The following is an 18,394-nucleotide window of genomic DNA, read 5'->3' as shown; positions in this document are numbered from 1 at the left end:
TGAGCCCAGTATTAACTGCAGAAAATGAATCTGAATATTGAATGTTGTTTTATAAATACTAGTCCTAGCAAGAATTACTAGGAAATGCTGTATCTGCCTGGTAGAATCTCTAATGGTTTTCAATGTTTCCTGGAGTTTTATCCAAACTATAAGATGCTCGCCACCTGGTGGCTGTTTCTTACCCCTTTGGCTTACGAGAAATGCAGGAGCCGCTCGGTTTTCGCACCCCTGCTAAATTTTATTATGGGTGCCTGGAAAGTCAGACTCCATACGAATGCTAATTAGCTGAGCTGTAATTGCCTGGCAAATTACTGAGTTAAAAATAAATAAGGAGAGGGACTCAAAGGGTATCTCTGGAAATGAAACTGTACAGAAATTGACTGGCCAGCATAGTAATCATCTATCTGTCAGCCAGAATAAAAACAAATATGTTATGAGGGAGAACGGAGTTTGCAAATCTCTCTGCAATTGTGGCAAGCTTCTAATGGACTTGGCTGCTAAAAACACGGGGTGGGATTCACCTAATGAATCTCGGCAGTGGAAGCCCTGTTCAGGGACTTCTGCGTGTGCAATGTGGTTCCCTCCTGCTGCCCCCTCCCCAGAATTGGCTCTGAGAAACCCCAGAACAGTGTGCAGGGGAAAGAGAGGAAGGAATCATTCCATCTGGCCAGCTGAAATGCCAGCGGATGGAAGGATAGGAAGAGCAGAACGTTGAATTCCATCCACTATTTCTATTTTTTTTTTTAAAGGATGCACTCAGAAGTAATGGTTTGTGAATTCTGACATTGAGCACTAGCAGCATATCTGCACAGCAAACATATATCAGTTTTTGTCCTTATCTCCTGTTTGAGCTGTCATGGGTTCCACCAGAGAATTCTGGGAATTGTAGTTTGATGAGAGTGTTGAGGTCCCTCTGGGCCCTCACCTCCCACACAGACCCCCACCAGCACTAAAGTACCCAGAGTTCATTGAGGAGACAGAATTGCTATTAAACTAGTCTGCAGTGTATATGTTTTCATTTCGCCCTTTGAAGGCGAAGGGAACCAGCTCCCAACCCTTTCTAGAAATTCAATAATGGCCCGTGACAAATCTGTGGTGCCACCACACTTGAAATGCTGGGTATATTTATGGTTGAGTTGGAAGAGGTGCAGAAAAGGGCAACTGAAATGATGAAGGGATTTGAACAACTTTCCCGTGAGGAAAAGGGCAAGCATTTGGGTGCCTTTTACGCCTGGAAAAAGGTCAAGTAAGGGAGACACAACAAGGGGGGTATGCAGTTATGTGTGGTATGGAGAAACTGAAGGGGAGGGGGAATCTGTTGCTCTTCGTAAACTTTGGGTCATCATTTCTGTCAGCCCTAGTAAGCATGGCCAATGGATGCTGTAGTTCAGCAACATCTGGAGGACTATAAGTTCCTCATCCCTGGAAGCAGGAGACATTCCCCCTCTCTCTCTCACCCCCCCCCCCCTTACGAGTATCAGGAGACATGCAATGAATCCAAATGTTGGGCGATTCACACAGAGCACAGCTAAACTTTCGGAAGACGCAATGATAGCTGCCACCATCAGCTTGAGGCTTGTCCAAACTTACCTTTCATCCGCTCTTTCCGGACATGGACTCCACTTTAAAGCTCTGGGTTTGCCAGTTTGTTTTGCTCTGGTGCTTCCTCCGTGAAAACCTACTCTTTAAAGCTCCGTCGGAGCAAACAGTATTCTGTGGAAAACTTAAATTCATGCTTGCTTCGGTGGAGTGCTAAAGAGCAAGTTTTTGCAGAGAAAGCTCTGGGGCAAAATAACAACGACTCAGAGCTTTTAAGTGCAGACCTGGGGCAAAATGTGAATGTGGATAAGCCCTTCGCTGGCTTTACACCTGACAGACAAATTCACGAAGGAAAAGGCTAGGAATGGCTACTAGTCATGATGGCTGTAGGCTACCTCAGGGGCTGCTTGTCTTTGCATACCAGTTGATTGGGAACACAAGTGGGAGAGAGCTATTTCCCCTCATGCTTTGCTTGTGGTCTTTTCACTGAGCAGCTGGTTGTCCACAGTGGGTAGCAGGGAAGCTGGACTAGATAAATCTTTGATCTGACAATATGTTCCTGCCCCAGTCCCTTGCCAGTGCTGTGGGGATCTGTTCACTGTTCACACTGGGGAGCCAGGTTGGTGTAGTGGTTAAGAGCGGTGGACTCGTCTCCGCTCCTCCACATGCAGCTGCTGGGTGACCTTGGGCTAGTCACACTTCTTTGAAGTCTCTCAGCCTCACTCACCTCACAGAGTGTTTGTTGTGGGGGAGAAAGGGAAAGGAGATTGTTAGCCGCTTTGAGACATCTTAAAGGTAAAGGTAAAGGGACCTCTGACCATTAGGTCAAGTCGTGACCGACTCTGGGGTTGCGGCGCTCATCTCGCGTTATTGGCCGAGGGAGCCGGCGTACAGCTTCCAGGTCATGTGGCCAGCATGACAAAGCCACTTCTGGCAAACCAGAGCAGCACACGGAAACACCATTTACCTTCCTGCTATAGTGATACCTATTTATCTACTTGCACTTTGATGTGCTTTCGAACTGCTAGGTTGGCCGGAGCAGGGACTGAGCAATGGGAGCTCACCCCGTCACGGGGATTCGAACCACCGATCTTCTGATTGGCAAGACCTAGGCTCTGTAGTTTAACCCACAGCGCCACCCGCATCCCTTGAGACTCCTTAGGGTAGTGATAAAGCGGGATATCAAATCCAAACTCTTCTTCCATGTTTTCTCCTTTCTTATCTTTTTTTTTGGGGGGCAGGTCATATCAAAGAGCAATATTATGCTAGATCATTACCTAACACCAGTGTTGGCAAACAGATATGGGGGGAAACCAGCTTTTAAATAAAATCTCAGGCTGACTTAAGTACTTCTGCAGCTTCTTGTTATCATGATACTGTAATGTCAATTACCGGTATATTATCATACATATTTTGGGTTTTGTCCCCCCCCCTTTGTATTTAACAGGCTCATCACTTGGCTATTTAAATTGGTTAACTGATCATTGCTTAGACCACTCAATTATTTATTGTTTGCAGTTATTGTGCCTTTATTGTTATCCATTGCACTGGCCTTTGGCCTTGTATCAATAAATCAGATTAATAAAAGGAAGAACTTCTGCATTTCGTAAACCACACCAGTATTAGGAGTGTCAGGGTTTCTTGTTCTGGGACCTGAGCAAGGTTGGCTCACCTTTTCCTGTGTTTTCTCTCCAGGGAAAACAAACGGTACCGAGTCTATGTAGTCATCCCACTGCTGCCAGGATTTGAGGGCGATATTTCAACAGGAGGAGGAAATGCACTGCAGGCAATCATGCACTTTAACTACAGGTATCTTGGGTTGTTCCAACTGCCCCAAATTATTTTGTCCTCGGCAATATGCTGTGGTGTGTTACTGAAGGGAATCTAGGCTGCACACAGTTGAGGTCAGCATCGGTCTTCTGTGGAGTCTCTCAGGCAAAGGGGTAAAAGGGGATCTCTGATTCAAGCTTTGCCCCAGGATCCTAAGACCTGACGCATGGAAGACCTTGTGTGTAATTTAAAAAAGGTAAATGATATCATGTAAGGGGGTAGGAGATGTTGGGGCCACTGGACAGAGTTGGAGGAACAAAGTTGGAGCCTTGGGTGGTATCCAGTCTCCTTGTTCCAATCTGCACCCTCTCCAAATCTGCTCCAGGGGTGGGTGAGGGGCATTGTGGAAAACCCAGAGCAGATTTAGCGGGTATGGAGGAGTGGGAGAGAGAGAAGAGAAAAGTTCTGTCTTGCAAGCATGAATTTTTGCAGTAATGCAAGGAAGGACTTAGTATCACTGTGGAAACCAGCCCTTGGATTTATAAACAGAAGCTTGGAGAGAGTGTGCTTGGTGTGGAAGGGTTTTTCATAGTCAGTTTCCAAAGCATGCTGAAGAGTTTTCAACCATTCCTCTCCTCAAAGGCCTCCGTCAGAGGCACGAAAGGCCCTGTGTTTCCTCTTGCCAGTTCAAATGAATATGTTTTATTGCACATTTCTGTCAAATAGCCAGCAGAGGGAGCACAGGCTTTTTGTGTTGGACCTTGCTACGAAAATCTCACAGGGCACATTTGCGCATTGGCTTTTAAATTAAGCTTTCGCCTTCTATTTCCTAGTATCTCGCTTACAGACAACAGGCTGCGAAAGCAAGAGACCACAGTTATGTGCCATTTTCCCCAAACGTCATTTTCCTTTTTTAAAAAAAGTTGCTCGGTAGCCCTGATTCGTGCACCGCGACTTGACAGATGTGCCGTGGCTCCCTCCGAGCCAGGCCTGCGACATCCAGCCGTGTTGTCGGAGTGACTCATGTGTGTGATCCACTCCCTGGCGGGTCCATGGATCACTTAAATAATCCCGTGTCTGGAAATGGTGTTGGGTCACCGACTGCTTTTGGCTTCATACACATGTGGTGATTTAGGAGCATAAGACAATGCCTTACCCCGGGTCAGATAAATCTAGCCCAGTGTTGTCTATTCTGACTGACAGTCGCTCTCCAGGATCCCAAGAAGGGATCACCAGCCCTGCAACATTTTGCCTTCCTTATGTTGTGTTGTGTTTTCCTTTAGAATCAATAATGTTGCTTGACACCACCTCCCTGCTTTATATATGAACGTATCTGTTGGTTTTAATTAGCCCCATCCTTGTAACCCATTCACATACTGCTGCTTTGTGAGTTTAATCGTGGCCTTAATTCTTCCAGGACCATGTGCAGAGGAGATAATTCGATCCTGGGACAGCTGAAAGCAGAGAGTAAGTGCTTTGCTTGGCTCTGTGCGCACTGCACACTGTTGGGCCTCGAGGACACTAAACTTTGATGGATACGCCATAAAGCACCCGTTAGCTGGCATAATTGCAGGATGGTAAAACCAGTAGCGTAGGAAGCCTCTGTTATGTCAAGGAGATCTTCAGAATGAAGGAAGCAAAGTAGCAAAACAACATCTGGGTGTCTGCTGAAAACAGAATAGAGCTGCACTTCTTGGCATCCCTTTGGATGCGATTGAAAACGAATTCTTCCCCTCCCAACCCCAGCATTCTACTTGATGATACTATGGTGAGCAGACTCCCTAGACTAGGTTTTGTGATGGGCCGCTGTTAGGTGGAGTTGAGGGATGAATTCGGTTCAGCTCCCATTTTTAGCGAGAACCAGCACAAGGAGAAGAGGACGAGATGGTTGGACAGTGTTCTCGAAGCTATGAACATGAGTTTGACCAAACTGCGGGAGGCAGTGCAAGACAGGAGTGCCTGGCGTGCTCTGGTCCATGGGATCACGAAGAGTCAGACACGACTAAATGACTAAACAACAACAATGTCATTCGCACTTCCCAGAAATTGCAGACACCAAAACTCAGCGGCCCTTCAAAATCCACACTTTTCTAGACTTTGATAAACAGTTCTCCAACCCAAAACATCTGTGCATCATGGGAAAGCATGCATTAAAATGGATACATTTGCGAAAAGTGTGCATGTTTTGCAAAACTGTGTACAAAAATGTTTATAGTAGGAGAAATGCAAACTAAAATGCTGATGAATTTTAAAACAAAGCAAAACAATTGCAAACTCACATGGAAGTATGACAAACTAAGTTAAACAAAAATTGAGAGATTTGTCCACCCCTAGTGTTAGGTATGGGGTACATTGTGGGTTCTGTGTTGGGACAATTGAGTGATCAAGCTCTGAACCATAATTATTTCTTGATTATTTTTGTCTTTGGTTTATGCTACCTATAAGGTATGGGACCCAGGTGGCGCTGTGGTTAAACCACTGAGCCTAGGGCTTGCTGATCAGAAGGTCGGCGGTTCGAATCCCTGTGACGGGGTGAGCTCCCGTTGCTTGGTCCCAGCTCCTGCCAACCTAGCAGTTCGAAAGCACCTCAAAGTGCAAGTAGATAAATAGGAACCGCTACAGCGGGAAGGTAAACGGCGTTTCCATGTGCTGCTCTGGTTTGCCAGAAGCAGCTTTGTCATGCTGGCCACATGACCTGGAAGCTATACGCCGGCTCCCTCGGCCAATAATGCGAGATGAGCGCGCAACCCCAGAGTCGGTCACGACTGGACCTAATGGTCAGGGGTCCCCTTTACCTTTACCTTTTTACCTATAAGGTACAACAAGGAAGCTACAGCTGTTAACTCATAAGTTGACCTGGTAAGGTGGTCAGTACAACTATTCTCAAACTGCAGTAGCAGAGATGCTTCCTAAACTTATACAAAATATCACAAATATAAATTTGTGATATCTGACTCCTGGTTGGCTTCAAAAAAAGTGTACAGGCTGCCTCCTTTTCTTTCTCAGAGACGTGGTCAAGATCAGGCAGGGCTTGGAAAGTCCTGTGGAATTGTAGACTTCATCATCATCATCGTTGTTGTTGCTGTTGTTAAAAAATTATTTACAACCCTTCATCCAAGGATCATAGGATGTTTTACAGTATAAAACCACAAGAATACATGACATAATAGCAAACAATACAATACAATTATTAAAGTAATCAGGAAGATAGATGGAGTTACAAATTAGAACTGTAGCCAATGGTTATTCTAATGGGAAACTTAAGGGGGACAGTATTCAGAACAGACAAATCCATGCCAAGTGTGCTAGTGGTAGCCAGAATTATAATTGCCAAAAACGAGGCAGGTGGATTGGGGGGGGAGAGAGAGAGAGAGAGAGGGGGAGAAGGTGTCATCTATAAAAGAATGGAAAAAAGCAATCTGGCACAAGATCTTAGTGTATTTAAAAAAATGCCCATATTGTACAAGAAGTATGGGAAGGAGCAGTTGATATGAAAAAAGCTCCATTGACAGCTTGGCAGACATTTATTATTGGAAGATCAAAACAATGTATTCAAATATTAGTAAAGCTGTTTTGTAGGCAATTTAATTAAAGAGCGATTTCTGTCTGTCTGTCTATCTATCATCTATCATTTTTTTATTTTTTAAAAAGTTGTGTTTGAACCATACCGAGCTAGGAAAAGAAAAACTATCTGTATTCCCCATCCAGGAACTAGAGTTGTCACACCAAACAAAGGAGGATGTTCATACGACAGTTTGCACCTATAGTGTGCCTTAACGGCTGGATCTAGACACATTTTTTAAAAAGAAAGTTTCAGAAAAACGCATTGTAAAGCTTAAAATGGGAAATCACATTGCAAACTCCTCAGCGCCACCTGGTGTCACAGTATTGTAACGCATTTAAAACGCTTAAAAACACACTAATGTAGCTGAGTCCAAGGTGTCCCAATAAGAGTAATGACCGCCTCTTAGTATTCTTACTATTCCTACCACTTCTGTGCAGCTACTATAGCTGCTTTATATGGTGCTGTTAGTTGTCCCACTGCCGCACTTTCCTATTCCTAAAGCCTCTTTGCTTCCCTTCCCTTTCCCACCACCTGCCACTGTCCACGCTTCAGTTGGAGACCAGTGGATCAATTACATTTCGTTCTGCGGACTCCGAAACCACGCCGAGCTGGAAGGGAAGCTTGTGACAGAATTGATCTACGTTCACAGCAAGCTGATGATTGTGGATGACAACACAGTCATCATTGGTAAGTGAGAAGCTTGTTAAATAAGGGTGTGTTGTTACAAAGCATTTCAATTAAAACTTCTCTGCAGGTTTTTTTGGGGGGGTCTATCCAATCCTAGGACTTGTGGTGCTGCTGCACTGACAGCTCAGCCCAAAGTAGCATCCTAAAGCTGATAACAGTGGTACCTTGGTTCCCAAACTTAATCCGTTCCGGAAGTCTGTTCCAAAACCAAAGCGTTCTAAAACCAAGGCGTGCTTTCCTATAGAAAGTAATGCAAAATGGATTAATCCGTTCCAGACTTTTAAAAACAACCCCTAAAACAGCTATTTAACATGAATTTTACTATCTAACAAGACCACTGATCCATAAAACGAAAGTAATAATCAATGTACTGTACTATAAAATAAATAAGACAGTATTGTAGATGATAAAAATTAATATACAGTGGTGCCTCGCTAGACGAATTTAATTCGTTCCACGGGTCTTTTCTTATAACGAAAAATTCGTCTAGTGAATCCCATAGGAATGCATTGAATTTTTTTTGAATTTTTTTTTGGCCATAGGAACGCATTAATTGAATTTCAATGCATTCCTATGGGAAACCACAATTTGCTAGACAAATTTTTCATAAAACAAATTTGTCTAGCGAGGCAACCTCCGCTCGAAAAATCCTTTCGTTAAGCGAAAATTTCGTTAAGCAGGGCATTCGTTAAGCGAGGCACCACTGTATATATTTTCTTATGTGCACTGATGATAGTCATTGTTTGGATGTGGGGCTTTTCTCAATTTCTCCAGTCACACAATCAATCAATCAATCAATCAATCAGTAGCTGAACTGGTTTCCACACAGTTACAAAAACAAGTCACAAAAACGAAGTCACAAGCCACAGTCACAAGTCAGTCCCATAAAACGAAGAACAAGACACAGTAAAAAAAAAAACAACGAAAAATCCACACGAACAAAAATGCAACAAAAAAAGGCAAAAACATAAGCTCCCAATATCACCTCTGTGTTGCGTGGGTGCTTGGGACTCAACAGCCGACAGACTCAACAGGAAGCCTCTGATTAGCAGCGGGGGACTCAATTTACAAATGAAACACACTCAACAGGAAGCGGAACATGTTCAGCTTCCAAGGGAAAGTTCACAAACCAGAACACCTACTTCCAGGTTTGCAGCGTTCTCTTTCCAAGCTGTTCATAAACCAAGGTACCACTGTTTTAGCATCAGGAGCAGGTATATTTCCCCCCCGAAATGCAACATAAACCGTGACCAGCACATGGTAAAGTTCAGCCATGGAAGTCAAAGACTGAAGGATCAAGCTGTGAGGGAAACTTGAGTTAAAAGGAATGAGTCAGTGCAGATTCAGATGTTTGCAGATGTCCAGGAAGCAGCTGACCAGACCCAGGGATGTTTACGTGGGGCTTTCAGTCCTTCTCGGAGCAAATGAAGGCATGAATAAATGATCTGAAGATATTGCAGTGAGGTATAATGCTTTGCCGACACTTTCCAGGCCATACAGATTGGAAGATGGAGGGTCCCTGAGGCTAAACTCTAGGCCCAAAGGAGGATCGACTCCTTATTTTTTATTTAAAAATGCTGGTAAATTTTGTAAGACTTTTGCAAAGGGCACCCAGTCTCAGTCACCTCTATCAACCTGTAACCAAACCCCGCTAGACATTCGCCCTCTTGCATTCCTCCTTGTGCTGCAGCTTTGACGAAAGCACACCAGGCACAAAAGGAACGGCAACTTTAAGCGAGACACCCCTGGCTTGATTATTGCACTCGGTGCAGTTTGGCGCAACTGGGAGGAAATGATGCCCAAATCACCGGCAGGAAATAAATTTGCCCTTCTCTGCGACGGTCTTCTGCAGGGAACTGGGCCCATCTGGCGCGTCTCAAACTTGGGATCTGCCTTGAAACTTTGGCGACTTGTCATCTGCTCTTCAAAGTACAGAACATGCTGTGAAATTTGGATGCTTTGTGCTGACATGTGTGCTCTATCGGCTCCTTTTCCAAGGGATTGGGGAGGGAGGAGGGGATGTGTTGACAACAAGGCTGTCATCTTCCTGTTTCTCTTCTCTCCTCCTAGTGGTTGCAGAGGGCAGGCTTTACTCATTCTCCTCCTCGATCTCAGAATAGGAAGTAGAAACTGCCTTGTTTAGGTTGCCTTCCAAGAAAGCTGTTGAATCAGTAGGAGTGTCGTGCGCGGTAGACACTTTGCCTAAGAATCCAAAACTGCAGAAAGCATGGTGTTGCTATTTCCTGCCCCCAGAGTAGCTTGCTTATTGTATTACTTAAATGTTTCTATATCTTAATGAAAACTACGTTAAAGAGAAGGCTGGGACACACGTGGCACTGTGGTGTAAACCACTGAGCCTTGGGCTTGCCGATCGGAAGGTCGGCGGTTTGAATCGCCACGACGGGGTGAGCTCCCATTGTTCGGTCCCAGCTCCTGCCCACCTAGCAGTTCAAAAGCACGCAGTGCAAGTAGATAAATAGGTACCGCTCCGGCGAGAAGGTAAACGGCGTTTCTGTGCGCTGCTCTGGTTTGGCCAGAAGCGGCTTAGTCATGCTGGCCACATGACCCGGAAAAACTGTCTGTGGACAAACGTTGGCTCCCTCAGCCTGTAAAGCGAGATGAGCGCCACAACCCCAGAGTCGTTCAGGACTGGACTTAACTGTCAGGGGTCCTTTACCTTTACCTTTCAGTTTAGTTTTATTACAGCAAAAGCCAGCAATACAAAATACCATAATTCCAAACAAAGAATCAGCAATAACATCACCGGAAGCAAAACAATTACACAGAAGGAGTTTGCAATATATTATTCAATAGAAGAGATTTACGTTTCTTAATAGCCAAAGTGCAGAATTTGGCCACATCATATGATACTGGACTTGAGGAATCTTCCAGAAGGAATTTTCATAAAATTTCGGGGGAGAATTCCAAATAATATTTTAAGGGTTTAAGTTTTGACAAGAGGGGTAAAATAAGTCGAGCTCCTTCTTCAATGTAAAATTCACAAAATAAAAATGTGAGTGACAGATTCTACCTTATTGGACATGCAAGGGCAAAGGCGCTCATGAATTGGTACCCGCATAAATTTGCTGTACAGCACAGCTGAGGGCATTGCCTCAAATCGGGCTCTAGAAAAGGCCCACCTATAGGCTTCATTAGTAATGTTAGATAAGTAAGGGGCGGCTGCAAAGTTAGGCCACGATTTTAGACATTTGTAATTCTCCAGGAGTAAGGCATCTTCTTGCTGTAATCCAACATCGTATGTCTCTGAGTAATAATTATTTTTGCCTTATTCAGAGTTCCATTAAAAAGATCTTCAGGGTTTAGGCCAATTTGTTTGATCTACCTTTAAAGAGAAGGCTAAAATCTTTGGGGGGGGGAAGAGTCTCATCATGGAGGTGGGTTTCATGGATATTCTGCCTTAAAACACCATACTTTCCTGATCTAGCAACACTGTGTATAAGCCAAGGAGGTGAATGAGGCTAAAATATTGGAGGAGGTAACCAGTTTCCAGGTAACCAAGGCTGAGTCAGAACCAAACTAGACTTTGCACAGGAGACGCACACAGAGAGAGTTCAGTTATTTTAATTAAAAGCATCCACACAAAAAACCTTGGATTTGACTGGTGACACCGCGATATGACAGGAGTGGTTTGGAGACTGGGGCAAAGCTTTGAATTTTTTTTCCTCTAAGTGTATTTTGCTCAAAATCCCTACCTTTTCACCTGCAGGGAAAATATGTTTTGGCTTTTCCTCTGTGGATTAAAAAAAAACAACATAGCTGAAGGGAGGGTTCAGTTTTTTTAGTATGAAAATGGGCAGAGTGTTAAGCAGCACCTCCCCATGCTGATTGCAGCCTCCTGTGTCTTGTTAGTCATTTTTGTAGTCGTTTAGTCGTGTCCGACTCTTCGTGACCCCATGGACCATAGCACGCCAGGCACTCCTGTCTTGCACTGCCTCCCGCAGTTTGGTCAAACTCATGTTCGTAGCTTCGAGAACACTGTCCAACCATCTTGTCCTCTGTCGTCCCCTTCTCCTAGTGCCCTCAATCTTTCCCAACATCAGGGTCTTTTCCAAGGAGTCTTCTCTTCTCATGAGGTGGCCAAAGTATTGGAGCCTCAGCTTCAGGATCTGTCCTTCCAGTGAGCACTTCAGAATGGACGGTTTGATCTTCTTGCAGTCCATGGGACTCTCAAGAGTCTCCTCCAGCACCATAATTCAAAATCATCAATTATTCGGCAATCAGCCTTCTTTATGGTCCAGCTCTCACTTCCATACATCACTACTGGGAAAACCATAGCTTTATTTTAGTCATTTTTAGTCATTTTTAAAGGACTGGAAATAGTTACTTTCCAGGCCCCCTGCATATCTCCGTTTTATTGTGCATTCATGATGTTTTCTGTTCATGATGCTATCAGGGCAGTCATACATGGCACGTTTTCAATCCTGTTTGTGTCTGCAAATGTTTTGGGGCAGGCATCCTGCTTTGTTTCCAATTGGTACGTATCCTGTCTACAGTATATGCTTCTCAGATGAAACAAACACTACTTCCTTCTCCCTGGGATGGATTAATGGATCTCTGTGACACTGGGTTGCTGGCCTCCTGCCCTTGCAAAGGTTTGCACTACCTCACAAAAAGCAGCAACACTCACAGCTACCACAACACTTCCCATGTTCTGCCCTAGGCAATTCCCCCCACACACACACACACATAGCAGACATTTCGGTCTTACAACTCCTTGGTGTAGTTGCATCACTCTGTAGAAACAGCTTGGAGCTGCTGGAGAAATTAAGCTCCAGACTTTTTTCTTCTTCATTTGGATTGAGAATTGTTTAACCTCTCATATGCTGGAGTTTATGAAGCATGTGGTATGTCTTCCTCTCTTTCCTGCCCTGCTTCTTCTTCTCCCCACTGTGTCATTGGCTGTTTTTTATGGGGTTTTGATTCTTTATACTAGGAGCTGTTAAAGGCTGCCTTTAACAGATCTTCATGTCCAGAGCCCCCGGTTGCTCCAATTGTGGATAATGTTCACAAGGCATTTATATTGGTCGCCTTCAGAGTTTGCACAAGAGGTAATTCAGTCTCCGCTGCTCTGTTGCCTGCTGGTGAAAGGAAGCGCTTTCAGCTGGTTGGAGAACTTATGTAGCCCCGTGGATAGTTTTAATAAAAGCTGGAGGTAGTACGATGGAGGCATTGTTGCCCATCAAAACGGATTTTGCAGGTATTCGTAGTTCTTTGGTTGGTAAAAAGATGTCTGGAGACCAGGAATGAGACACAGCATCTAGAAGGGGATATTGGGTGACCCCTTACCTCTCGTAAAAAGAGGTGTTTTTAAAGAAACAGTTACCAATTTGCATAAGCTCATATACAGATGCGCATTTAGCAATGATTACTGTAATTTCACAATGCATCTTGCTGTAGTGAAGAAGACTGTGGCCAGGTGACCTGTGTGCCTATTGGTGATGGGTAGCTTTAGGTTCCCTGTTGCTCTTCCTTTTCGGGGATTATTTTAAACTGCACTAGGACCAAGTGGAGGACTCTCTTCTGTAAAGTAAGATCCACATCACAACCCACATTGCAACCTTTGTAGGCTTTGCTTCCCAAACTTAGGCCTGTTTTCGGACTACAACACCCATCATCCCTAGCTAGCAGGACCACTGGTCAGGGATGATGGGAACTGTAGTTCAAAAACAGCTGGGAAACATTGTTTTAAAAGAAACCCTTTTGCAAGCGCTTCCATGCCTGTCTCTTGACAACCACAAAGAGGGGTAACTTATTGCCTGTGCTTATCCTATTCTCAATCCAACAACAAATATGTTCTGTGAAGACAAAAACATCCTACAGATGCTGTGCTGGGATATAAATTGAATTATTATTATAGTTCTCGTAATCTGTGCTGCAGTGCAATCTGAAATATGAGCGTCCTTTGTATGGTCAATTGCCACGTGGTCCTTTTGAGCCACTTCAAAGCATTAGCTTACTCATACCGCGTTTCTGTGTCTCTTCCTTTCTCCCTCCCAATGTCTTCCATAGGCTCTGCTAACATCAATGACCGCAGTATGCTGGGCAAGCGAGACAGCGAAATGGCCGTCATCGTGCAGGATACAGACACCCTTCCTTCAGTGATGGACGGAGAAGACTACAAAGCCGGGCGATTTGCTCAGTCTCTCCGCCTTCAGTGCTTCAGGTACCCACTGCAGCCCCAAGCTGCTTTGTTAAAAGTAGGGCTGCAACCCAACTTAAGAAGAAGGAAAAAATAAATTGTTTCATAATAGGAGGTTTGGAGTGCAATCCTATCCATGTTTGCCCAGTAGTAAGTACATACAGGTCCTGCTTACCAAACACAATGCATTCCCAGGAGATCATTCATTAAGCAACTTCGCTTAACGAGTCCACAATTTCCATTGATTCCTATGGGAACATTTCTAATCTGTGATTCGTTCAGTCTCTCCCCACTGTCCCTCCATGGTTTCTTCCTGAAATGGCTGCAGCCAACTAGCAAAAGAGAGACAAAGGGAAAACTGGTTTGTCCATCCCCCTCCCTCTCTCCGTACATGATTTCTGGCGAAAAATGGTTGCCGCTGACCAGCAAATCACAAATAAGTAAGCAAGTGGGCAAACTCCGTCTATTTAGATATCTGAATCAGCCATTTGTGTAGTGAGGTTTGGGCATAACTCTTTATGTCTCCAATAGTGTATAATACCTTTCTTTTTCCATCTTTCCCCAATTCTCAGAGTTGTCCTTGGCAGTTCAACAGACCCTAATGATATTCAGGATCCTGTTTGCGACAAATTCTTCAAGGAAGTGTGGGTTGCAACGGCCGCACGCAATGCCACTATATATGATAAGGTGATATATTTACTCCTGCATTCCACTCTTCCTTTGTAAAAGTTGTGAAGGAGAATAGAGAGTGCCCTCGCTTTGTGGGTGGGACATTTAAAGGAGGGGCAATTATTCCAGAACCTTCCACAAGATACTCTGAGCAGCAGGGAGGGGCTGCGTAACTACTTGCGGGGCATTGAGCCCCAAGAAGCTGGGCTCTGTGCCCTTATCTGCTCTTAGATTTAGCAGAGTTTGGTAGTTTTTAGTTTTGTCTGGAAAACAGTTGCAGAAACCCAGGGCTACATTGCGGGTTTTCCTCTGTAGTGAAATGGGTGAGTAACATAATCAGTCAAAATGTGTGTATGAACTTTAACATGGATTCCCCCAAAGAATCTTGGGAACTGTAGTTTGATGTGGGTACTAGAGAGAAATGCAATTCAGTTCACATTAAAAGGCAAGCATACCTAATCTGCGCTTTCCAAAAGAATGTCTGAACCGAAACACAGCTATCCTTTGAAATTTGTACTTCTCTGAATTGTGCAGCGCAGTTCTCCAGCCAAGCAGCATGCACAGAAGTACACATACTTGGGTAAAGTATGCATAAAAAGGCTTATGTTTGTGAAAATAGCATACAAAATGCATTGCATTGGGGGAAAACGGCTTTGCAAAAGTGTGTGTATGAAGCCAAACATGTATATTAGGAGAAAACCATACTAAATGCTGAGTTCTTTTATGAGGTGAGGGAAGACATTTGCAAACTGATATGTAAATATGGAGAACTGAACAAACATTTGGGAAAATGAGAAAAACCCAAACTGACAGATTTCGGTTGTCTGTTTGAGATCCCTAGCCCTTGGCACAGACCTGCAGTTCTGTGGGGAGAGGTGGTACCCTTGGCTAAGTCTCTGGTGTAGATGGGCCTTTGGAAAGACTTCTGTGCTCACACTCCTTTTCTCCATCCATCTCTTGAATTAGGTTTTCCGAAGCCTTCCCAATGACGAAGTGACTAGCTTGGCCAAGTTACGGGAGCACATCACTAAGCCGAAGCTCGCTTGCGAAAATCCTGCCAAAGCAGCAGAAGAACTCAAAAAGATCCATGGGTTTTTAGTTCAGTTCCCCTTTGGTTTCCTGCAAGAAGAGAATTTGCTTCCCTCCGTCGGGACAAAAGAATCCATGGTCCCCATGGAGACTTGGACATAAGAGGATCCAGCATATGTTGGATTTAAGAAACACAAAAAGCAAAAACAGGGTTCTCTGGAGATCTGCTGAATTGATTGTGGTTGCATGGAATGTTTTTGCCATAGGGAGAAAAGTCTGCACCGATCCAAAAGTGCCTTTTGGTGGAAGAGCTTCAGAGAAAACAGCAGTGCAGCAGGGTGAAATGTCAAAAGCAACCGATAACTGACAAGTTCTGCTCACGGATAAAAGAGGACTTGCAATTAAGCAACCCAGGAAGGACGGGAATTGCAAGCCACTTCCTCAAAAGACCACAAGTCATATTGCAAGACGCTACTTATTCCAGGCATGCTTGCTCTGCTTGGCCGATGGCCTCAAAGGGAATTCAGAAACTCCTTGCCATAAAGAACTGGGAGAAAGCGTCTGTTCGTCCCAACTATGTTTTACACTGGAGAATGTTTGGCAACCACTTGCCACAACAATAACTAAGGCCACCACTTCCAAGGAAGTACCTCTTGCACTAGGCAAAGTGAATTTGCATCCATGTGTCTGTCGTGAGCTGTGCACAGAACACTGAGTTATTTGCTGTGAATATGCATGTGCTGTCAATGTACTTATTACACCCGTGGTGGATTGTGGGCTATTGCAATTGGTTAAATCTTTGGCCCTAGGCTACCTAGCTAGAATTTATTTCTTTTTCTTTAAACTCCGTTTTTTTTTTTTTTTTGCGGGGGTAGAGCATTGTGTAAATTGACTGCTGAGAAAACACTGCACTTTGGGCCATGACTGTGATCACTGTTTGTCTGTTGGCACTCAGCTCTTCACAGCAAGAAATGCTTCTAGTCTTGGAGTGCTTGCATGCGTCCCATTACATCAGTATGGTCTGGAACGTTCTGAGGCAACGCTCAGCTTAGTTCCCACTGTTTAATGCACTGGTTTGCATAAAAGCGCTTTTGACGCCGTGGTTCGTCAGGGTGCACAGTCCCATAGGTGCCAACTCCCAGATTGAAAAATCCGGGATCGGCACCGGAAGTCGCGCTGCGGCCATTTTGGAACTGGGCAGAGCAGCAGCGGAAGTTGCTTCTATGCATGCTCTGCCCATTTCCAAAATGGCCGCAGCGCCAGAAATTGCTTCTGCGCATGTCCAGAGACTCCAGACATGTGCAGAAGGAGCCTCCCCGGGCCGGTAAGAATCCGGGGGATTTAAAATCTGGGCTGCCAGCAGGAAACGACTGGAAAAATGGGGGTTTCCTGGGGAATACGGGAGACTTGGCAGCTACGCACAGTCCCCCAGCAGCAAGGGTGCTGGCAATGAAGGGTCAACACCACCAAGTTCTTGGTTATCCATTGTGCTGCATAACGCCATTTATGTCGCGCCCTTGTTAGTGAAGCACCTGCGGTATGGATCCCCTTCCTCCCCGTGTGATGGCTTCCTGGGGCACAGTCAGTCACCATGGGATACAAAGGTAGGTTTGGGTGCCAGCAACAGGAGACCTGACAGGTGCTGCAGCTGGTGCCCAAGGAAGATTGCTCCCTTGTCCAGGCAAGGCCCCAAAGCCTGAGCAGTAGTATTTACGACCCGGAAAGCTGTCTGTGGACTCCAGCTTCCTCAGCCTGAAGCAAGATGAGCACCGCACCCCATAGTCACCTTTGACTGGACTTAACCGTCCAGGGGTCCTTTACCTTTACCTTATTTATTTAAGGCCACCATCAGTATAAAGGAGATTGCGATTCGGCAGTCACAGGCAATTCTGATTCAAGATATGCAGCCACCCACTAGGGGGATTTAGATAAATGATGTTGTACTATATCCTTTAGCTGTAAAAGATTATGACAGGGTACTCCCACCTGAAACATAACTGGCACCTCCATCTCCATTTCAAGCACCTTGTTGTCTGTATAGTAAGCAATTTCATTAGGTGGAGGACAGTCTAGCGCTTTGCATTATGCTGATAAATAACACTTAACATTCCTCAAGGGCGGGCCTGCTGCCCGGCTTAGTTTCACGTTGCTATACAGTGCCTGGCATTTCATGCTGCTAATCCATAGCATGGGCAGAAATCACATGCCTTCTTTGCCGATGGTGAATTAGAAGTCTGTCGTGATGGTTCAATAATTTATGCACAGCATCCTTTTAGGAGGGAAAACTGCATGGCTAATGTATGTCTCTGTGATGTGCTGTCCATCGCTTACGATTTCTCAGGAAGTGTCGGCTTTCAAATTTGTCCTGCTGCTGCTGCTGCTTTTTGCAAGTGGACTTTGGGGATAATTGCTGGGGAATCAGGTTGATTCAGAGGACTACTGCGATGTGAAGGCACTGTCGTAGCTGGAATTGAGTCGCCATTGAGCTTTCAGTTCAGCCAATGCTATTCTGCATATTTCCAAGTCAGGGGTCGCCAACATGGCATCTGCCAGTAAACCCCCCCCCCAATGGCGCCCGTGGAAGGTCCCAGTACGTAACCCCACAATACATGAAAGACTGATTGTTCTTCCTCTTCAGTTCCTGTTTGCACTGGCTCAGCCTCTCCTACTTTGAAACCACGATGCCACATCCCCACAGCAGCCGTTTTGTGACAGACACTTTCTTTAAATTCCAAAAAAAGTCCACCGGCCCAAAGGCGGTCGGTGACCCCCCCGTTCTAGGTCAGGGGGTGGCACAAGGAGTGAGAACAGGAGAGGAGCATGCAATCCTGTCTTCCACTCTCATAGCGTGCTGCTGCCCAGGCTGAGCAGAGTAGAAGTAAAACCTTACTCATTGGGGACACTGTTGCAGTTACACCATCTCATACTTGGGCATTATCTGGTGCTTCCGACGTCACTTCCAGAATGCTGACCCC

General features: G+C 45.0%; 1 protein-coding gene across 3 annotated transcripts in view; it reads left to right on the top strand.

Annotated features, from left to right (window-relative positions):
• PLD1 (phospholipase D1) overlaps positions 1-17,533 on the top strand; it is a 137,569-nt gene extending 120,036 nt beyond the window's left edge. For 2 of the 3 annotated variants that reach the window (XM_035134148.3, XM_035134149.3), the window contains 6 exons: positions 3,235-3,348; positions 4,727-4,776; positions 7,427-7,561; positions 13,592-13,745; positions 14,294-14,408; positions 15,357-16,326. In XM_035134148.3, the coding sequence (XP_034990039.1) occupies positions 3,235-3,348; positions 4,727-4,776; positions 7,427-7,561; positions 13,592-13,745; positions 14,294-14,408; positions 15,357-15,581 (793 nt within the window). In that variant the 3' untranslated portion in view covers positions 15,582-16,326. Of the gene's footprint in view, positions 1-3,234; positions 3,349-4,726; positions 4,777-7,426; positions 7,562-13,591; positions 13,746-14,293; positions 14,409-15,356 lie in introns of all 3 variants that reach the window. The other variant, XM_035134147.3, reaches the window with a different exon arrangement.
• Positions 17,534-18,394: the final 861 nt, after the last annotated feature.

The sequence above is a fragment of the Zootoca vivipara genome, chromosome 5 (genome assembly GCF_965207765.1).
Source record: "Zootoca vivipara chromosome 5, rZooViv2.hap1.1, whole genome shotgun sequence".
Classification (NCBI taxonomy): Eukaryota; Metazoa; Chordata; class Lepidosauria; order Squamata; family Lacertidae; genus Zootoca; species Zootoca vivipara.
This window is presented reverse-complemented; position numbering and strand designations above follow the sequence as displayed.